This window comes from Euleptes europaea, chromosome 1 (genome assembly GCF_029931775.1).
Source record: "Euleptes europaea isolate rEulEur1 chromosome 1, rEulEur1.hap1, whole genome shotgun sequence".
NCBI classification, from domain to species: domain Eukaryota; kingdom Metazoa; phylum Chordata; class Lepidosauria; order Squamata; family Sphaerodactylidae; genus Euleptes; species Euleptes europaea.
This window is the reverse complement of record NC_079312.1, coordinates 87,326,711-87,348,410: the sequence shown is the minus strand read 5'-3', so window position 1 is coordinate 87,348,410 and position 21,700 is coordinate 87,326,711. Positions and strand designations below refer to the sequence as shown.

Genomic DNA, 21,700 nt, shown 5'->3' with positions numbered 1-21,700 from the left:
GATCTTGGGGTCTTAGTACACCAAACACTGAACATGAGTCAGCAGTGTGATGCGGTAGCTAAAAAGGCAAATGCAGTCTTGGGCTGTCTCTCCTCATAGGGCATGGATTCCAGACCTTTGACCATTCTGGTCACCCTCCTCTGGACACGTTCCAACTTGTCAACATCCTTCTTAAATTGTGGAGCCCAAAACTGGACACAGTATTCCAAGTGAGGTCTGACCAATGCAGAATACAGTGGTAGTATTACTTCCCTTGATCTAGACACAATACTCCTATTGATGCAGCCAAGAATTGCATTGGCCTTCTTAGCCGCCATATCACACTGTTGACTCATGTTCAGTTTGTGGTCCACTAAGACTCCCAGATCTCTTTTACATGTACTGTTGTCAAACCAGCTATCTCCCATCCTGTACCTGTGCCTTATGTTGTTTCTGCCTAGGTGAAGTACGTTACACTTCTCCCTATTGAAATCCATTTTATTGCTTATGGCCCAGCTCTCCAGTCTATTGAGGTCATTCTGAACTCTGACCCTACCCTCCAGGGTATTAACTACCCCTCCTAACTTGGTGTCAACTGCAAATTTGATTAGCATGCTCTCTATTCCATCATTTATAAAAATATTAAATAGTACAGGTCCCAGGACAGACCCCACTGGTCACTCCTCTCCATGATGAAGTTGTGCCATTAATGAGCACCCTTTGGGTTCGGTTGGTCAACCAATTACCAATCCACCTAACAGTAGCAGTGTCCAGCCCACATTTTACTAGCTTTGTTTCAAGAAGATCAATCTTTTTTTTTTCTTTTAAAGGAATTTATTAAGATTAGAAAACAGTAATAGATTCTTTTAAATGTTATGAAAATGATTTTGGTGATTAAATACGATATGTTAAAAATGATGACTAAGTAAACTATGTTAGGGGGTAACAAACGTATTTTCTTTACACTTCCCTTACCCTTTTTCCTTTCCTGTATCCCCAGATAATTTTAAAAATCAATAAAAATATCTAAAAAAAAAAGAAGATCATGGGGGACTTTATCAAAGGCTTTACTGAACCTTTTTATGATGTTTCAATATCAGGCATGTACTAGATAAGAAACCAAAAGACTTTTCACTTGAACAGAGAAGAGCGTTCTTCTCACTTGTATAGAGAAAAGGATTCTTTCAATCAAAAAGTCCCTTTTTTATCACAGAAGCTTTTTGAGAAGTGGAGAGTTTTCTTCCTCATGTGATTTCTTTTACAAAGAAATTGCTGTCTATATAGCTCAAATTTATGCATGTGCACGTGTCTCTCTCTGTCTCTGTTACATGCACAAACACATTACCTTAATCAGTACAGCCCTGTGCCCTAACATTAATGTTGTCAACTAATGTTGTGAACTGATCTCTGTCGCCTGGAGATTAATTGTAATCCTGGGAGATCTCCAGCTACCACCTGGAGGTTGGCAACCCTATCTGAAATAGGGAAATTGCCCAGGCTGTTGACAACTTGACACAAGCGCCATTAAGCACCGTCTCCCCTGAGACAGATCCAAGTATTCTCGCTGTTTTATGGCAATGAAAGGGGAAGGACGATGGCTACAGCATCACCGGCAGAAAAGTTGAAGTGAGGCTGACTGAACAAGGCATAGAGCCCATATTAGAGCCTATTCTGTGATGGTGATGACAGTGAAAAGGCAATATTTCTTTGTCACAATTGCATCTGCACGTATCATCCAGTGGAGTCATTCTGGGTGGTTTGGGGGCTCTTACATCATAGCCCCAGGAAATTGGGCTCTAAGCACATGAAGGTCTGCTGTGATCAATTTGCCAAATACTTTGCAGACAAAATCACCCAGATCTGCTTTGGGTTAGAAGCTAGCATGGATGCATGTTCAGATGACATACCTTTGGCATAGGCTTACCAGGTCCCTCCTCTCCTCCGGCGGGAGGTTTTCGGGGTGGAGGTGAGGTGTGTTTGCTAACGCGCGGCTGCACTGATGCGATCGCGGAAGTGCTGAGAGTTTGAGTGGTAAAAGGCCCGTTGTGATGCAGCACTTCTGGGTGTAAAACGCATCGCAAGGGGCCGTTTACCACTCATACTCCCAGTAAAGGCCCCGTTGCGATGCAGCACTTCCAGAAGTGTAAACCGGAAGTGACGTGGCACCTCAGGCAGGCGCGCATGCACGCTTTGCCTGCCAACCCTCAGCTGGTCGGCAGGCAGCCAGGTGGATTGGCAGGGGTTTGTCTGCCACCACCTGGCACTTGGCAACCCTACTTTGGCATCTTCTTGCCTGATTTGTTTGGATACCTTTCAGCTTGTGGCACCCAAGGATGTGGACAGAATCCTTGGAGAGGTGGCCTACCACTTCTGTCCTTGACCCTTGCCCTTCCTGCCTAGTAAAAACTGCCAGAGGGGGTTGGCCAAGTGGGTAAAGGGAGTGGTGAATGCTTCCTTAGGAGCAGGAGTTGTGCTGCCTGTCCTCAAGGAGGCAGTGATTAGATCTGTTCTGAAAAGAAAAGGAAAGGAAAGGAAAGGGAAAAATCCTTCCCTGAGCCCTACCATGTTGGAAAACGTCTGGCCAGTCTCCAGTTTTCCATTCTTGGGCAAGGTGCTAGAGCGGATTGTTGCTTCTCAGCTCCAGGGGCTCTTGGAAGAGACTGATTATCTGGACCCATTTCAATCTGGCTTCAGATCAGGATTTAGAACACAGACTGCTTTGGTCACCTTGGCTACTGACCTTTACCAAGAACTAGACAAGGGAGTATGACTCTACTAATTCTGCTGGATCTCCCCACAGTCTTCAATACCATCCTACTGCTGGGCCGCCTTTCAGCTCTGGGATTATGGGGCACCGTCTTGCAGTGGTTCAATTCCTATGTGGGAGGCTGTTCCCAGAAGGTGATTCTGGGGGATTCCTGCCCTGCCCCATGGCCGCTGGCCTGTGGGGTTCCACAGTGTTCGATCTTATCCCCCATGCTATTTAATATCTACACAAAGCCATTGGGAGAAGTCATCAGGAGGTTTGGGCTGCGTTGTGATCGCTATGCGGATGATACTCAGCTCTACCTTTCTTTTCCACCTACGGTAATTCCAAGGAAGGTGTTGATGTTGTAAACCGGTGCTTGGAGTCAGCAGTGGGCTGGATGAGGATGAACAAACTGAAACTTAATCCTAATTGACAGAGGTTCTCTGGGTTGGTTGAACAGTAGACCAGGGACTTGAGATCTCCCTTGGCTTGGATGGGGTTACACTCCCCTTGAAAAGTGAGATACGCAGTTTGGGTGTGCTGCTTGACACAGAAGTCACCTTAGAAAATCAGATGTCTGCTGTGATTCGGAGTTAGGGTTGCCAGTTCTGGATTGGGAAGTACCTGAAGATTTTTGGGGCGGAGCCTGAGAAGGGCGGGGTTTGGGGGGGAACTTCAATGCCTTAGAGTCCAATTGCCAAAGTGGCCATTTTCTCCAGGTGAATTGATCTCTATTGGCTGGAGATTAGTTGTAATAGCGAGATATCTCCAGCTATTACATGGAGGTTGGCAACTCTATTTGGAATGCTTTTGCCCAGCTTCACAGATGTGCCCAATTCCTGGCTCAGTCTGATCTAGCCCCAGGGATCTATGTCTTAATTACATTTATACTGGACTGCTGCAATCTGCTGTACTTGGGTCTACCCTTAAAGAGTGTTTTGAGGATGCAGCAAGTGCAGAATACTGTGGCTAGACTGCTGGTCAGGGCCAGTTACAGGGATCAAGACCCAAATATAGCAATTTCACTGGCTTCTGATCTGCTCCTGAGCCCAATTCAAGGTGTTGGTTTTGATCTTTAAAGCCCCTACATGGCTTGGGAACAGGGTATCTGAAGGACTGTCTTCTCCCATACATTCCTGCCTGGGAACTAAGATCGCAAGGAAAGGCCCTCTTGGCTGTCCAACAAAAAAAGCTTGACTGGTGGGTACACAAGAGAGGGCCTTTTTGGCGGCAGCCCCACAATTATAGCACAACCTTCCCAGGGAGGTGCACCTAGCCCCCTCACTCTTGATCTTTAAGAGGCAGCTGAAGACAGTTTGATTTGTGATGGTATTTGATTAATTTGTATGCCTACCAGCACTTTTAAATTGATTTTAACTGGTAGTTTTTATGTCTTTTAATATGCCATATTTGGGGGGGGGGGATATGGAATGGTATAGCATAGCCCGATCTTGTCAGATCTCGGAAGCTAAGCTGGGTTGGTACTTGGATGGAAGACCACAAGAAGACTTTGTAGAGGAAGGCAATGGCAAACCACCTCTGCTTGATCACTTGCCTGAAAACCCTAAGGGGTTGCCATAAGCCAGCTGCGACTTTACAACACCTCACACATACTATATTTATTATTATTTATATTATAAGCTGCCTTGGGTTCCTATAAGAGACAGCATAATAGGAAATGTTAACTTCTCCACATCCCCCAAAACCTCCCTCCCATTCAGAGCTATTGGTAAGACACATTAAAGATGCTAAGAGATCTCACATTCTCATCACTATTTTGTTGCATCTTGTCTGGTTCATAAATGCAGACAAATGAGGTAGTAATGGGGTGGCAGAGCCCTGAGGTGACAGAATGGACTATTCTACTTAAATAATGTTAAAAACACTTGGCAAATAGAAAACTGCTTCCACACAAAAAATAAGAAGTAGAATAATTTTCCCCATTGTGCCAGATTTCTAGTCAAGTACAATTTTTAATATTGAAACGAACATGCAGAATGGCAATCCACCAACCACAGTCTCATATGGTACAGTTTATTCTGCCAGTTCAGTTCTGCTCATGCAGCATCAGAGGGAATATGCAGTATTGTTATGCTCTTGCATAACATGTAGATGCAACAAACTCTTCATGCACAGGCTCTCTTCCAGAGGTTAAGATACATGTAAAAAGGGTGGAGGTGGGGTCAGTGGACATGATCCTGTTTTCTTCCCTTCACATTTCTATCAAACATGTACCAACACATGAGTAGTGCTAGGCTTAGTTTCTTTGGGAAATAGAGTTGCCAACCTCCAGGTATGTTTGGAGACTCCTGTAGAAATCCTTCTGGTCCCGTTTCAAATTGTATTTATCCTATGAACTTCTTTGGATACATGTAGCTGATGAAGCCATATGCGAAACGTGTTCTTGATCTAGACGACACGTCCTGACACCTTCTCGCTGTGGCCTTTGCCTCAGACATCTTCCGTCCAGCTACCTACAAGCACAAGAAAGTCTATCACGGACAATATATATTGATGTACCTGACTTACAGGACACTCGTATTCCTTATTGACTTCTATACTATGCTGGACTGATATTGCATTTTTTATGTGAAAATTTATACGTGTATCTTTCTGATTTTTGTTTGTATATATGCTCACTTTTTGCACCTACCTGCACTTTTATAAATTTATCTCCTTATTATACTATTTTGTGAGTGCTGTTTGGATCTCTTCCAGCCTCCAGGTACTAGCTGCAGCTCTCCTGTTATTACAACTGATCTCCAGTCGATAGAGATCAGTTCACCTGGAGAAAATGGCCGCTTTGGCAATTGGACTCTAAGGCATTGAAGTCCTTCCTCTCCTCAAACCCCGCCCTCCTCAGGCTCCGCCCAAAAATTCTCCAGGTATTTCCCAAGGACCTGGCAACCCTATTTGGAATGGAGGGGGACCTCTTTCTGTAATATCTGTTTGTTTACAAATCTACATGATGAGCAAATAGAAAATACATAACAGGAAGTGCTAGTCCAAAGTCGTATTAACTCCCACATTCAACCAAACTACCCCAAGTTTCAAACTTCTCTCCATCTTTCTTCCTTCTTCCTTCTTTTCTAGTCTCTGGGTCTTCCCAGAATGACATTCCAATTTCACAGCTTTTCCAGTCATGACATTTCCAATTGGGTGAACCAATTTCACAGCTTTTCCAGTCATGCAGTTGGGTTTGAATGGGCTATCTGCATGGTCAAAATGATCCACTGCCTGGATTCCCCTTTAATTGGTATTCATTGTGACGTCCACATCATGCCCAAAGTTTGTTTTAAAAGGCTATGAATAACAAGAAAGCAATGGCTTATAGCAGCCACTGAGTCATCTCCATAACTAGGACTAATTAGACTGCATCCTTTTCAGCTGAAGATTCAGATCTGTGTAGAATGCTGATTAAAACAGAAGTCTGTAAAGTAGTCAAGCGTATTCTTTTTCTGTGGCCATTCTAACATGCTTTTAAATTATCTAAAGGGTTAACGCTGTGTGAAGAATTCAATTTGAATAAACACAGTATCATCTGGGGTAGTACTAGATTGTTCCTTTCTACAGATATCACTAGTTTTTGCGACTAACAATTTGACTAGGTATTTGGATTAAAAACGTTTAGATGTGTGTTCTTGTGTAAGTCATCCAATTAACATATCTCAGAGCATTATTTGTTAGCTTGGATAAATTACCCTAGCATGGGTTTGTTGACCTTTTTGGTGTTGTGTTTTGGTAGTACAGACAGATAGACTGATAAAACAAGACATCTAATTTCCTGTTTCTGAACATTTTAATGAAGGCCTTCTATTGTAATGGTAGTCCTTGGAGGAGAAATGTAGAAGTATCAGTGGTGCTTTCCCGGTAGCTTCCTGCAGGTTGACTTCATTCACAAAAATGTTTGCACTGTTCTGTCCTTATATCAGCTTTCTGCTTCCATATATTAACACTAAATTATTTCCAACACATTGGGTTGTGTGTAAGGGTTGCCAACTTCCAGGTACTAGCTGGAGATCTCCTGCTAGTACAACTGATCTCCAACCGATAGAGAACAGTTCACCTGGAGAAAATGGCCGCTTTGGCAATTGGACTTTATGGCATTGAAGTCCCTCCCCTCCCCAAACCCCACCCTCCTCAGGCTCCACCCCAAAAATCTCCCGCCGGTGGAACAGAGGGACCTGGCAACCCTATTGTGCGTGAATGTACATTTTTATGAATTTGTCTTCACACATAGGTTTTTAGATTATGAATTCTGTTTTGTAAATGCATTGTTTGATTGTGCCTTGTATATTGAACGATATATTTTGATCACATTCCCATATGTCTTATAGCTGTTTGCTATATTGAGATATCTGCTGCTTGTGGCAGTAGATATGTATATATACATAATTTCATGAATGTACGTGTACCCCTTTTGTCTAAATGATATTTTTTTTGTTGCGTACATGCATAGATGTGTGCGTGCGGTCCTGGGTCTGTGTGCAGAAACGTGGACATGCAAGCAAAAGAACATGTTAACATATGGCACAAAAATCTGTGCTTAATCGTTAGGCCAGTTTCCTCACACATGTTTTCTTCAACGGAACAATCCCTTTGTCTCCATGGAAACGGAACGAGAGGCGCATTGACGCTATATAAGTGAAGCCTGCTTTGGTAGCAAAAGGCAGCTTCTGGAAGAAAAGGAGGGACAGAGCTTAATTTGGGGCAGAGCTCAGGTTAGAATCCAGGTATATATAAGTATAGAAAGATGAATGTGCGCCAAGCAACTGCATAATATTTTACAATTACCACTGAGTGGATGTAGCCTGTCCTCTCATATCAAGGATTTTAAGACAGGGCCTCCAGGTCAGAGTGTGTGGTTTCCACACAGGTTCCTTTTTTTAGAAGTGAAGCACTGACAGCTCATAAAGTCTAAGGTGTACGTGAGCGCCAAAAGAGGTCATGTCAAAGGAGGAGCATTTTCAGGGCAGGGTTTTTCAGGGAGTACCTCTGCAAGCGAGGAAATTCTTAAATTGGCTGTGGCAGCAATGAAGGAGGCCTACGCTTGGAGAAGGCAAGAAACTTCTCCGTTCGTAGGAAGAGAAGGTGTGGGCTGTAATCTGTTGGAATATTTTCCCAAGTGACATCATTTTAACATGTAATATTTTTTAAACCTATGTTAAGTTGCTTAAGGTGGGACTAGAGCAGAAGAAGACTTAGGGTGAAACTGTTATCGTGCATGTATTTATGTTATTCCCCTCCCTCCCCAGGAATTGTACATAATGTAGTTGCTGGGGCTGTGATTTGAAAGGAGAGAACAGTATAAGGGGAGAGGGTCTTTTTAACTTTTGCCCCTTGGTGTTTCCCTTCACTGAGCATTACTGTCCTCAAGCTGCTATCAAGAAAACTGGAAATCTTTGTACAAATTTTTCCAGAATGCATATGGTTGCCAGCTCTAGTTTGGGAAATTCCTGGAGATTTTGTGGGATGGAGCCCAGGGAGGGTGGAGTTTAGGGAAGGGCACAACCTCAGTGGGGTATAATGCCAAACAGTCCACCCTCCAAAGCAGCCATTTTCTCCAGGGGAACTGATTTCTGTAGTCTGGAGATGAGCTGTAATTCCGGGAGATCCCCAGGACCCACCTGGAGGAACCTGGAGATCTCCCACTATTACAATTGACCTCCAGATGATTGAGATCAGTTCCCCTGGATAAAACGGCTACTTTGTAGGGTGGAATCTGTATCATTATACCCTGCTGATGTCCCTCCCTCCCCAAACCTAACCCTCCTCAGACTCCACCCCCAAAATCTCCAGGTGTTTCCCAACCCAGATCCTTCATTTGGTACTTCCACATGATTCTAGCTGGACGTTGATCCTGCTATAACCTCACATGCTTCTGGAGGCCATTTGAGGGGAGGGGGCACCACCTGTATGAATAGTAGGGTTGCCAACCTCCAGGTACTAGCTGGAGATCTCCTGCTATTACAACTGATCTCCAGTCAATAGAGATAAGTTCCCCTGGAGAAAATGGCCACTTTGACAATTGGACTCTATGGCAATGAAGTCCCTCCTCATCTCAAACCCCACCCTCCTCAGGCTACACCCCAAAAACCTCCTGCTGGTGGCAAAGAAGGACCTGGCAACCCTAATGAATAGGCCTCCAAGGACTCAGAGCAGGTGTGTGAACTGAGCTCACAGGAAAAAAAGGTGTTTGAGGAGGCGCAAGATGATATGCAAGTTCTTTCTGATGTGTTTGATTTGGATTCAAAACATGAACATGACCACTTCATGCTATACATATACTTGTCAAGCAACCCTAGAGCAAACTGTAATTGCTATTAATTGGGGTAAGTGCTAATCTTGTACTGCCTATGAAGACTATGACGACTGTCTTCATCGTTCTCCCCTACTTCTGTAATTCTATTTCTAATTTTTTCTTAGTAGAAAAGAGCAAGAGTCCAGTAGCACCTTAAAGACTAACAAAAATATTTTCTGGCAGGGTATGAGCTTTCGTGAGCCACAGCTCACGTCTTCCGATACCAAGCTCATACCCTGCCAGAAAATATTTTTGTTAGTCTATAAGGTGCTACTGGACTCTTGCTCTTTTCTACTACTGCAGACAGACTAACACAGCTACCCACTGTGAATTAATTTTTACTTGCATTTCTTTCTCCTTTTTTTCATACTTGCTTTTAATTTACTCCTTCCCCTTCCCCTTTTCCTCCATTAGCCAATAATTCCAGACTTATTAATGACTCCAAGTGATCATGGAGATGGTGACCTAGAAATTGAGCATCCTGAAGACAGAGGGAATTGGACGGGCAAGCTGGATTTCCTTTTGTCCTGTATTGGATACTGTGTGGGACTGGGAAATGTCTGGAGGTTTCCATACCGAGCTTACACAAATGGGGGAGGTAAGAACAGAAACGTGCTATTTTGTTACTTGCCTGGGTTATGGCCGTGTCTGTGAAAGCTTTGTACCCATACCGAAAACTGACAAAGGAGGTGGGCAAATAGGGTATGTTCATCTTTTTCACTGCAGCGTCTTCAATAGGGCATGGAGAAGAATGACAGGCATTAGAAATGAGGGTTGATGTTGCATGGCGGGAGGCCAAATACTATTTTGCCCCCAAGTAGTACCAGCATCTTTTGATTTAATTTCACCTGTTGTTTGCCTGCCTCAGTTTTGCCTTGGAGCTCCAAACTGGTGTGTAGATCCTTTCAGGATCAATGTGGATTTGCTCATCGCTGATGTAAAACTACCCCAAGAGAAATACCAATTTACATAACTGGGAGATGGTGGCACACACCTCATCCACATTTGATGCATCTCTAAAACAATCAAATGGGAAGGAGAGTGGAGTTTAGGAAGACCCTAGGGATAGACATGATGTTGAGGGGGTATCTAAGCTATTTCCAGGATATGAGCCTATCTTTATAGCCCTTTCTTTTCTCCAATATTCTACTGCGGAAGCTCACAACAGGAACTGACTATTATAAATTCAACGCTCAAAAATGTAGAGAGCCAGCGTAGTGTAGCAGTTAAGAGCAGTGGTTTGGAGCGATGGACTCTAATCTGGAGAACTGGGTTGGTTTCCCCACTCCTACCCATGAAGCCAGCTGGGTGACCCTGGGCTAGACACAGTTCTCTTACAGCTGTCTCAGCCCCACCTACCTCACAGGGTGTCTGTTGTGGGGAGGGGAAGGGAAGGTGATTATAAGTTGGTTTGATTCTTCCTTAAGTGGTACAGAAAGTTGACATCTAAAAAACAACTCTTCTTCTTCTTCTTTCCATTAGTTTATACCCCATCCCACCCCAGCTCAGTGCAGGAGGAAAAGAGCTGTGCATCACATCACCCGTTGTTTGCCTTCTTAGGCCCCGGTCTTTTTCAACCCACTCTGCCTGCACACCCACCTGCTACCTGCATAGTTTTCATGGGTTCTGCTCATCTCACACATTTCTCCAATGGTGTAAACAAAATAGGGAGTGGAGGATTTTTCTCTGGTAATTTTGAAATGATATGATAAAATTGGCAATTCAACACAGGTTTTTTGGTGAAGAAAACAAAATAAACAATTGCCAAGCAACTGACCAGCAGTCTGTATGAATTATTTACTCTTAAGCAGGCTCTGCAAGAAAAAATTAGGAGGAGGAGAATGCCTTGTGTGTTTTGGAGAGAAATGCTGATGCATCAGTAGAAGGCATACATCCTACTGAATCAGTGTATAATGCAGCTTGCAGGATTACAAGATGTAAAAGGGCACTTCAGCCCTGGAAATGTTTTCTTCTCTGATAGGACAGAACAAAAATTCAGGGTTTCACCATTCACTACATATTTTTGGGAATGCTTAAAGTATTCAGTTGGGTATCAGCCCAGGGTACCGAGAGAATTAAGAAAAATACTTCCACTTTGCTTCACTGAATTTCTGAGTTGTCTTATAAATCTGTTTTGACACCTTTTTTAAAAAAAATTACATGTGTTGTTGGTATTCTCCGGCAAGGTGGCTGACAGTGCGATTCTAAGCATAATTACACCCATCTAAACCTAGTTACTTCAATAGACCCAGAAAGGTATAACTCTGCTTAGGATTTCACTGTCAGTTTCACTGAAATGGAAATGGAACCTTTCATGATAACAGAAAGCCTTGAGAAGTGCTTAGCATCTGCAAGAAAGGCGCATTTGAGAATGTGGGAAATGTAAGCCTCCTTTAAGGTATTTTTGGTTACTGAGACAGGTTAGGATGCTAATTTGAGACTGATTGTGTTATAGAATCATAGAGTTGGAAGGGACCACCAGAGTCATTTAGTCCAACCCCCTGCACAATGCAGGAAACTCACAACTACCTACCCTCCCTCACTCCCAGTGACCCCCTCCAGGATCCCTGGCCAATCTGGCCTGGAGGAAAATTGCTTCCTTACCCCAAAGTGGTGATCAACATTACCCTGGGCATGTAAGAAAGGGCCATGAGAGCCAAACAATGACACAACCCTTCCTGCCCTCCCTCTCATGATCTGCCTCAGAGAATCAGCACTGCTGACAGATGGCCATCTAGCCTCTGCTTAAAAACCTACAGGGAAGGAGAGCTTACCACCTCCCAAGGAAGCCTGTTCCACTGAGGAACCACTCTGTTAGAAAATTCTTCCTAATATCTAGACAGAAACTCTTTTGATTTAATTTCAACCCATTGGTTATGGTTCAACCTTCTGGGGCAACAGAAAACAATTCTGCACCATCCTCTATATGATAGCCCTTCAAGTACTTGAAGATGGTTATCAACTCACCTCTCAGTTGTCTCTCTCCAGGCTAAACATACCCAGCTCCTTCATCCTTTCCTCATAGGACCTGGTCTTCAGACCCCTCACCATCTTCTGATAGAAGAGGTACTTGGCTGAATGTTCTTGGCGGAATCATAAGTATTCCAGCTCATCTTCTCAAGTAATGTAGAGGATTCAGTTTTCACACTGACATCTTTATGTATACTTGAAACACACAGCTGCTGCCAGGAAAAGACCCTGTAGCTGTTCATTGTCTCCGGGCCTAATTATATGATATGCTTTCCCCAGATGTGTCACTGGGTCTGATGAACAGATGTGGTCTGGTAGTTAAATGCTTCTAGGTGGGCCTGAATCAGATTGGGACCATGACATGTGGAGAGAGGGAAGTCTTCCACCTGCATAGGGTTCTCAACACTGCCTAGGCAAATGCTAATAGATTTGGAGGGGAGGAGCTTGGAAAGGGTGGAGTTTGTAGTGGATGTGGTGTCACTTCTGAGTGACTCTCTAAATATGTCCTCTAATCTCTAGGACAAATAGGGTTGCCAGTTCTGTGTTGGGAAATACCTAGAGATTTTGTGGTGGAGCCTGAGGAGGGCGGGGTTTGGAGAGGGGAGGGACTTCAGTGCCATGGAGTCCAATTGCCCCAACAGCCATTTTCTCCAGGGGAACTTATCTCTGTCACCTGGAGATCAGTTGTAATAGCAGGAGATCTCTAGCCACCACCTGGAGGCTGGCAACCCTAATGACAAAGACCATAGAGATTAGAAGAAATCCCTACAGCATCACTATAGAGGCCATTTTTTCTTAGTGATTCTTAGAAAGGCATGGATTTTCCCTGGAAGTGACATCACATTGTCAGCCCAATGACACCTTCTTATATTATTTTCTCCCACTCTTGCTCTGAGGGGCAGCAGGAAACAAGAGCAGGGAGTTCAAGTTGGGCAAATGGTGCAGGGAGGAAGGCTTAAACTCCTTTTCCCCATGTTCTATGTTACTAAGCTGAATATGACCTTTGTATGCCTGGTAGGGTTACCAACTTCAGGGAGGGGCCTGGAGTTCTCCTGGCATTATAAATTATCTCCAGCCTACAGAGGAAATGGCAGCTTCATAGGGTGGAATCTATGGCATCATATCCATACTGAACTCCCTTCCCGGACTTTGCCTTCTTGAGGTACTGGCCCTAAATTTTCAGGAATTTCCCACGGTGGACTTGACAACCCTGTGGGAAGCACAAAACTCCCAGATGAATATGCCTGGTGAAGTGTATTGTGTAGTTATGCCCTCAGTCCCCATCTGCCAAGAGTAATAACAACAGTTCCCACATTACAAGAATATAAGAATATGGATGTGTATATGAAGTGCCCTGATGCTATTGTGGTAAAGCAGAGTTGCCAAGTTACAACCCAAAGCTTTGCACTGACAAAGCAAGCTGCAAAATAGCACACCTTCTGCCACTCTTCCATTCTGAATATTTTTGTCCGCACCCCTTGCCTGCCCAGATTTCTGCTCGTTACAGAAGACTGGAAGGGCTCTCATGAATAGGAAGAATAGTTAAGAGAAGCTACCCTGCTTCATCTCATGCTCTGTTGGCAATTTTAGAGATACAATGCAAACCTCCACATTGCAACCTGGCAGCCCTAGTGATGAGGATGAGGCAGGTAAGGTATTAACTGCAGTGGCCGTCCGCTCTGTTAATTTGCTAGCTGTGCCCCCCAGATTTCCTAATAATACCCCTGTTTATATATTTAGAACATCTCTGTGCTAGAGACCTGCTCAACCACTGTGCTTTGGGTAATTTTATTTCTCCTACAGGGGCATTCCTTGTTCCTTATTTCATCATGCTGGCAATATGTGGAATTCCCATCTTCTTCATGGAGCTGTCACTGGGCCAGTTCTCAAGCCTGGGGCCTCTTGCTGTTTGGAAGATAAGCCCTCTGTTTAAAGGTGTGTGATGCCCATACTTCCTCAATGCACTGCAGAGAAGCAGGATCACCCATGCAGAGGCAGCAACCTTGTGTATCACCAAAGCAGGTAGAGTAGATGGTACGAAGGGATCAAGGTGGGAGCAGTGAGGCTGAACCCTCTCTTGCTATTTCAGAGCATTTAAAGGTAAAGACATGATCACTGGGCTGAGAGGGAGAGGCGGCAACATTAAAAGACCAAAGAGCCTTGCAGCATAAATTTTCATAGCTCGTGGGTTTTAAATTAATTGTCAACAAAATACTCTAGAAATATTGCCTAATAAAACAGTTCAAAGAAAATAGTTAAGAGGAAAAAAGTGACTGACTGCTGAGGGCCATCCTAGGTGTGACTGCATCCACAGGTTTGACCCGCCACTATTTTAAAGCCCGATCAGGAGATTTAAAAATGCAGCAAGGGCCTGATCGGGCCCACACATGGCAGGATGAGTAAGTCTCGTTTCCCCCTCCCATGATTTTTCAAGTGCTGAAACGTGTGCACCCCACCTCCATTGTTCTTTTGATACTTAAAAAGGCACATGAGGGGGCAGAACAAGAGCTGCTCATTCCAGCCTATTGTGGGCCTGATCAGGATTGGTCCTTGCAGCATTTTAAAAAACCTCAGTAGGCTTTAAAATGGTGGTGTTGCCCACAGGTCAGACTTGTGGACCCCATCATATCTACTTTGGCTCAGAGGGACCACAGTTCAAAGAAAATGAAGTAACATCTTCATGTGTGTCCTTCTCCAGAGGTCAAATGCCTACCTAACTAGCTATGGCACTGAAATGTTTATTGTGAACAGTGCAAAAGACTAGTGGGCTAGCTCCCCGGCTGATGCCTAACATTGTCATTCCCTTGATCTCTCTTTATGATTTCTGCTCCTCTTTAGGTATTGGCATGGCTACAATCCTGATTGTCTCTTTGGTGGCCATTTACTATAACATGATCATTGCCTATGTTCTCTTCTACCTCTTTGCCTCATTGACAAAAAACTTGCCCTGGCAGTACTGTGGCAACTGGTGGAACACAGACCTATGCTTGGACCACCACGTCATGCAGACAGGGAATGGTGCTGTCCCACTCAACATCTCTAACACTGTCAGCCCGAGTGAGGAATATTGGAGGTAAGAAGGCTACGCAATATGCATGCTTTAAAATGTTTTATTTATGTTTCATCTCAAGGTACATTCAACAAGAGGCCCAAAATGACAGACAGAAGGGACCAAGAAAAGTTGCATAGTTTGTAGAAAGCTGGGAAAACAGAATAAAGCAATTATAAATTATAGATGAAAAAAAAAGCGATCTATGGTGACATTAATGTTGCCCATAATAGATTTAATATGCGGCTGCACACAAGATGGCAAAACAGGTGGCTTTATAGAACTAACGGTTCTGAAGTACAATACTACGAGCAATGAAACATTCTATGGACCAAATGTTCAATGACAGATGCTTAGGTCTGCTGGTCATATTTAGCAAATTATTATATGTGTAGGTTGTTTTTCTCTTTCCCCTGTTCATCCTTATGAGAATTATGGATTAGCAGAGTCAGAATGAATGGGATTATAAATACAGGTAACACTTTAAAATGTTACGTCAAATGAGGAGAGAATGGAACATTGTTTTCAGCATACTGAAGTGAGAATAATGTGTACTTTGCCCGACTATGTACTTTGACTACTATAGAAATCATAAGATTAAAAATTGTTGGTGCATTTTCAGAGTTACTTTGGGCTGAAAGTTTAAAGCCTACTTTACACAAGATGGATTTACTACATCTTTTTGTGTACATTGGTTTGCACCATCAAATGTGATAGGTGTCTGTTTCAAGACATGCAGTTGGAAGCCACAGTTGCTAGTTTGTCCCTGTGGTGAATATAACATGCCAAAAATGGATATATCCTTGTTATATGTGTAAGGAAATGTATGTTGTGTGAAGCAGCCATTACAGCTGCTATACACATTACTAACTCCCTGCAGCAAAAGCATTTCTGGCAAAAAGTACCAGCCCTATATGTAGATTCACACATGTGATCATCAGGTATGCACTCATTACACTGCAAGCACACATCCTGGAGAACTATGATTGGCAACTGCTTCCTAAAATGTGTATGTAGTATGTACACACAATGAAAATTTTCTTTCCTTGAAACAGAACTGCAAAATGTGACAATGTATACACAGTACAGATGTTTTGTGGCAGAACAGATCTTAGTGTTTGGTGCCATCCTTCGTGACTTGGGAAGGAAAGCCTGCCCTTGTTTGTATTGACAGTAAATGGTGCTTCTGCAAATTAATGTTGTTGTTGTTTTGTCCCAGCCGTTATGTCTTGCACATCCAAGAGAGTTCAGGGATTGGGGATCCTGGGAGAATTCGTTGGAATCTGTGCCTTTGCCTCCTCCTTGCCTGGGTCATCGTGTACCTGTGTATCCTAAAGGGAGTCAAATCCTCTGGCAAGGTAGGTACAAATTAATGGCTTGCCCTAGTGTGTTGGAAGCTGTATTAATTTGGTGCATAAACAAGACTCACTTATCCTCTGCTAAATAAAACAACCAGGATAAGAACACTCTTAAAAATATGTACTCAGATTCTATCTTTAAATTCCAAGATAGGACACAAGTGCTAAGACCACCGTGCATATTATTTATTCACTTCATTTATACCCTGTCTTTCTTTCAACGGGGCCGAAAGCAGCTTACCTTGTTCCCCTCTCATCTATTTTATCCTCACAGCAGCCCTGAGGTAGATCAGGCTGAGCCAAGGTAACTGAAACAAGCTTCCATTGCAGAGGGGAGATTTGAACCTGGGTCGTCCAGATCCTAGTCCAGCGTTCTAGTCACCACACCACAATGTCTGTCAGAGTGTAGTCAGTGTCCATTTCCCCCCAGACAAATTCAGTGACTGACAAACTGGATTTCTATTAATTAATTGTATAGATTTGCATAAGTAATCTGATGGAATATTAACATCTTTCACTAAATTTGACCATATGCTCCATTACTCTTCATGGATACATGACAATGACCAGTGTAGCTATGCTCTGCATAATCTATATGACCATCTAGGTAAAACGAGATAGGTGTTTCAAGCCCATAGAAGATGTCATGGAAAAGGAGAGTTTTAGCTTGTGGTTCTATGGATAATGTAGAATCATGGAGAAAGAAGCTCATTGTTGCAAATTAATACCATGTGCCCCTTCTCCTCTTGCAGGTTGTGTATTTCACTGCCACATTCCCTTACCTCATCTTGATCATGCTCCTGATTCGTGGTGTAACGCTGGAAGGAGCCTGGTTGGGAATTAAGTTCTATCTCACACCCCAGTTCCATCACCTGCTGTCTTCCAAGGTGAGATCTCTGTTATGTAATTTCACTCAGGAGTGAAGGTTAATTACGCGGCTCTGCCCTTTTGACTGCCACATACCAATGATCAACTTATCCAAAGCAGAAATGCACAGCAGGGTCTGGCAGATGCAGAAGAGAAAGAGATTTATTTTACAAGGATACTTGTAGCTCACAAAGGTCAATAAGGTTTAATTGGCTCCCCCTGTGGTTTTTACCAGCCGAGCAGTAGTCTCGATAAATTCAGATGGAGTTCCCAAATGTATTGAAGAAAAGCCAAGGATGTGTTTTTTAGGTGATAGTTGTAACATATACAACACTGAGACTAAAACTACACATGATATTATATGTATCACTGCTGCCATAAGCAACATCCACATGTTTACTCCCTCTTCTCTTCTATAATACCTAGTTTAAACTGATCCAGATTAGTATTAAGCATATTAAGGAACAAAGCTGCTATGGGAACATCAGATTGGTTTCTGAAAAGGGAAGTCCTGCTTCACCTGTCTTTTGGAGTTCTTTGAGCACGTTAACAAGTATGTGGATAAGGATGACCACATAGGCCACGGGTCGGCAAAGTGCGGCTCCCGAGCCGCTTGTGGCTCTGAGCCCTTGAGGGCAGCTCTTTCCATGTGCGGCCGCGCAGGCACGCGCAGGGGTGTCGGTGGAGACGAATATTGGTCAAGACGGGGGGGGTGAGACGAATACCGGCACGGGCCTGGCAGTAGCGAAAGGGGGCGGGAGCGGGGGGCGGGAGAAAGTCTGCACAGGAGGCGCTTGCATTATGTAGGAGTGACCATGTGCTGCTGCTGCTGCTGGCGGGCCTGCTGTGGGGAGAGAGTCTGCTCAGGAGGCGCTCGCATTACAAAGGAGCGACCACGTGCCGCTGCTGCTGGCTGGCCTGCTGTGGGGATTGGGGTTTTTTTAAGCAGCGGAGGGAGCGGCCGCCGTGTTGATATTTGTATGGTAAGCCCCCAAGCTGCCTTCTGGCTTCTGCTTTCGGCACCTCGAGTCCATCTTCAGAAAGGCTCAAAAGAAATTTGCATTGCTTTGGACGCGCGTCGCCCAGACGAGGAAGCCCCGCGCGGCGACTTTCTCTTTTGAGGCCACCCGCAGCCCGGAGGGGAGGGGGAGGCAGAGAGCGAGCTGCCCCGGCGGCCGCCACCTCCCCCCTTCCTCCGGGGCTGGCAAGGCTCGAGAGAAATTCACCCGAGGGAGCAAAGGGCTGCCGCCGTGGGGCCAGCCGCTCCCGCTCGGGGCCACAGAGGCTTCGGCCCACGTTGCCTGGCCTGCCCGCCAGTGGCGGCGGCTGTGGAGCATGCGAAATCCCTGCGCGGGCCAAGGGGTCCCCGGCAGGGAGGGGGCGTCGGAGCCGCCGCCACACCTTCAGCCGAGAGGGGCGGGCCCGGCTCAGGGCCCAGCCGGCAGGCCTCTGTTTCGGTATGGCCACTCTTGCCCCTAGGGCTGCAGAGCGGGCCCAAGGCCGTGCCCAGGCTGCCCCTGGCAGCGGGGAGGGGGCTGGCGCCGTGGCCTCAAGGGAGGGAGGGAGGAAGGGGCCGTTGGGGGACTCTCCTTCCCCCCCCATGGAAGCCGCCTGGGTGTGCGGCCCTGCCTGCTTGCCTCCACGGAGGGTGGCTTCCCCAGCCGGGGGGGGGGCTCCTCCAGCCAAGCCGCCTTGATCGGGCGCCCGCCTGCCTGCCCTGAATCTGCAGCCCATCGGCTTCCTCGGCGGCACCCAAGTGCTGCTGGTCCTGCTGCTTTCTTCACCCCCCCAGGGGGGGAGTTTAATATATTTATTTTGTGTCCCCCTCTAAGCCACCTTTACTCTGAACTGAGAAGCACCAAACGAGTTTGTTTTTTCTCTCACGTGGGAGCTGCTGTGAATTATGTCCCTCGCAAACTATGCCCCCGCCCACCCAGCCCTGGAAAGCCTGCTCTCTTTTCTAGGGTGGCTGCCCTCAATAGTCATTTGGGGTCATGTAGTCCAGGATCAGAGGAGCAGGCCTGTTAGGTTCTTTGGGGCACAGGCAGGACAGTGCTGCTGCTGCAGTCTTGTTTGTGGGCTTCCTAGAGGCACCTGGTTGGCCACTGTGTGAACAGACTGCTGGACTTGATGGGCCTTGGTCTGATCCAGCCTGGCCTTTCTTAGGTTCTTATGTTCTTTCATCCTCAGCACCACTATCCACCATATTAGGATAATAATACTTTGCAAAGCTTGTTTTTAGAAGTATTCTTCTTCAAGTGAGTCATATGATCAGTTGAAAAAACTAGCGTTTGCTGTTCTTTCCCTTTTCTGTTCAACATATTCATGCGAACAATCTTTTTCAAGCATGAACCTTATCAAGAGTAAATTGAGAAGTCGTCTTATTGATGAGAACCTGGAATAGTGCCTAAAATTAAAAACAACAACATACAAACCTGACTTACCCAAACTTTCCAAGGAGATGCAAGGCCATTGTTCACATTAAGTGTTTGTCAGTCATTTTCATGATTTAATTTTATGGATACCTTACTTAATTTTTATCAATAAATAAGATTGTTATTAAGTATGATATCAAGTGTTATTCAGTGTACCTATAGTTTAATTAAGACTTAAAACTTTAATTAAAGTTTATTCAGTTAATAAACAGTGTACCTACCTATATAGTTTTTAAGTAAGAAATTTGGCTCTCAAAGAAATCTCAGTCACTGTACTGTTGATATTTGGCTCTTTTGACTAATGAGTTTGCCGACCCCTGACATAGGCAATATGTACTTGGACTTCTCAGAGGCTTCTGACAAGATAACTCATCAAAGACTCCTGAGTAGGGCTGTCAATTCGGTTCGGTCCGAACTGAAAATCAACCGAATTTCCCCTGATTCGGTGATTTTCAGTTCGGACGGATCCGAACTCAAATCTGGCGGGCAACCGGGGGGGCCGAATTCAGCGAGTTCGGGAGTTCGCGAATAAATTCGGCCAATTCGCCCCCCCCTTCAGGGGAGCCCGCTGAAAGGCGCGGGCTGCCCTTTAAACTGATCTGCGCCTCCCAGCTGGGAGGCTCAGATCAGTTTAAAGGGCAGCCCGCCTCCCTTCAGCGGGCTCCCCTGAAGGGAGGCGGGCTGTCATTTAAACTCATCTGCGCCTCCCGGCCGGAAGGCACAGATGAGTTTAAATGACAGCCCGCCCCCCTTCAGGGGAGCCCGCTGAAGGGAGGCGGGCTGTCATTTAAACTCATCTGTGCCTCCTGGCCGGGAGGCGCAGATCAGTTTAAAGGACAGCCCGCCCCCCTTCAGGGGAGCCCGCTGAAGGGAGGTGGGCTGTCATTTAAACTCATCTGCGCCTCCCGGCTGGGAGGCGCAGATGAGTTTAAAGGACAGCCCGCCCCCCTTCAGGGGAGCCCGCTGGAGAGGCGCGGCTGTCATTTAAACTCATATGCCCCAGGCGGAGCCCGCTGGAGAGGCGCGGCTGTCCTTTAAACTCATCTGCGCCTCCTGGCCGGGAGGCACAGATGAGTTTAAACGACAGCCGCGCCTCTCCAGCGGAGCCCGCTGGAGAGGCGCGGCTGTCCTTTAAACTCATCTGTGCCTCCCGGCCGGGAGGCACAGATGAGTTTAAAGGGCAGTCCGCCCCCCTTCAGCAGAGCCCGCTGAAGGGGGGCGGGCTGCCCTTTAAACTGATTTGCCCTCCCAGCTGGGAGGCTCAGATCAGTTTAAAGGGCCCCCGCGCGCCTTCAGGGAATCCCTGAAGGCGCGCTTCGGCCGAATTTTCCCCCGAACTCCGGATCCCCCCGAATTACCGGGGATCCGAAGCGGGGGAGTTCGGACTTCGGCACGTACCGACCCCACAAGGGTCAAATTCGGCCGAATCCGAACTGTACCGAATTTTTTTTTTGACAGCCCTACTCCTGAGTAAGCTTAGCAGTCTTGGGATAAGAGGAAGGGGCCCTTTATGGATTGAAAATTGGTTAAATGGCAAGCAGAGGGACAGTTCTTGGAATGAAGGGAGGTAAGCAATTGGGTCCCACAAAGATTGGTATTGGGGTCAGTGCTATTTAATTTATTCATAAATGATTTGGAATTGGAGATGAGCAATGTAGCAGCCAAGTTTGCGTATTATACCATATTATTCAGCATGGTGAAACAAGGCAGATTGTAAAGAGGTACAAGAGGATCTTTCTAACTTTGGTTAGGGGGCAATAATGTGGCAATTAAAGTTCAGTGTAGGTAAGTGTAAGGTGATGCATACAGGAACAAAAAATCCGAACATTAAATATATGGTGATGGTTCTAAACTGGCTGAGAATGAAGTTGAAAAAGATTGTTGGGTTGTAGTGAAAAGCTCAATGATAATGTCACTCCGTATAAACCTCCGTATAAAGAGAACCTCCATATAATGAGGCAATTAGACTCTGAATACCAGTGCTGGGAGGTA

The 21,700-nt window shown here is 45.4% G+C and overlaps 1 protein-coding gene across 1 annotated transcript in view; it reads left to right on the top strand.

Annotated features, from left to right (window-relative positions):
- The window catches only part of SLC6A7 (solute carrier family 6 member 7), a 39,699-nt gene that overhangs the window by 6,481 nt on the left and 11,518 nt on the right, over positions 1-21,700 (top strand). Inside the window, exons 2-6 of the mRNA XM_056851943.1 lie at positions 9,444-9,627; positions 13,803-13,934; positions 14,838-15,072; positions 16,268-16,406; positions 17,159-17,293. Of these exons, the coding sequence (XP_056707921.1) occupies positions 9,444-9,627; positions 13,803-13,934; positions 14,838-15,072; positions 16,268-16,406; positions 17,159-17,293 (825 nt within the window). The remainder of the gene's footprint in view (positions 1-9,443; positions 9,628-13,802; positions 13,935-14,837; positions 15,073-16,267; positions 16,407-17,158; positions 17,294-21,700) is intronic.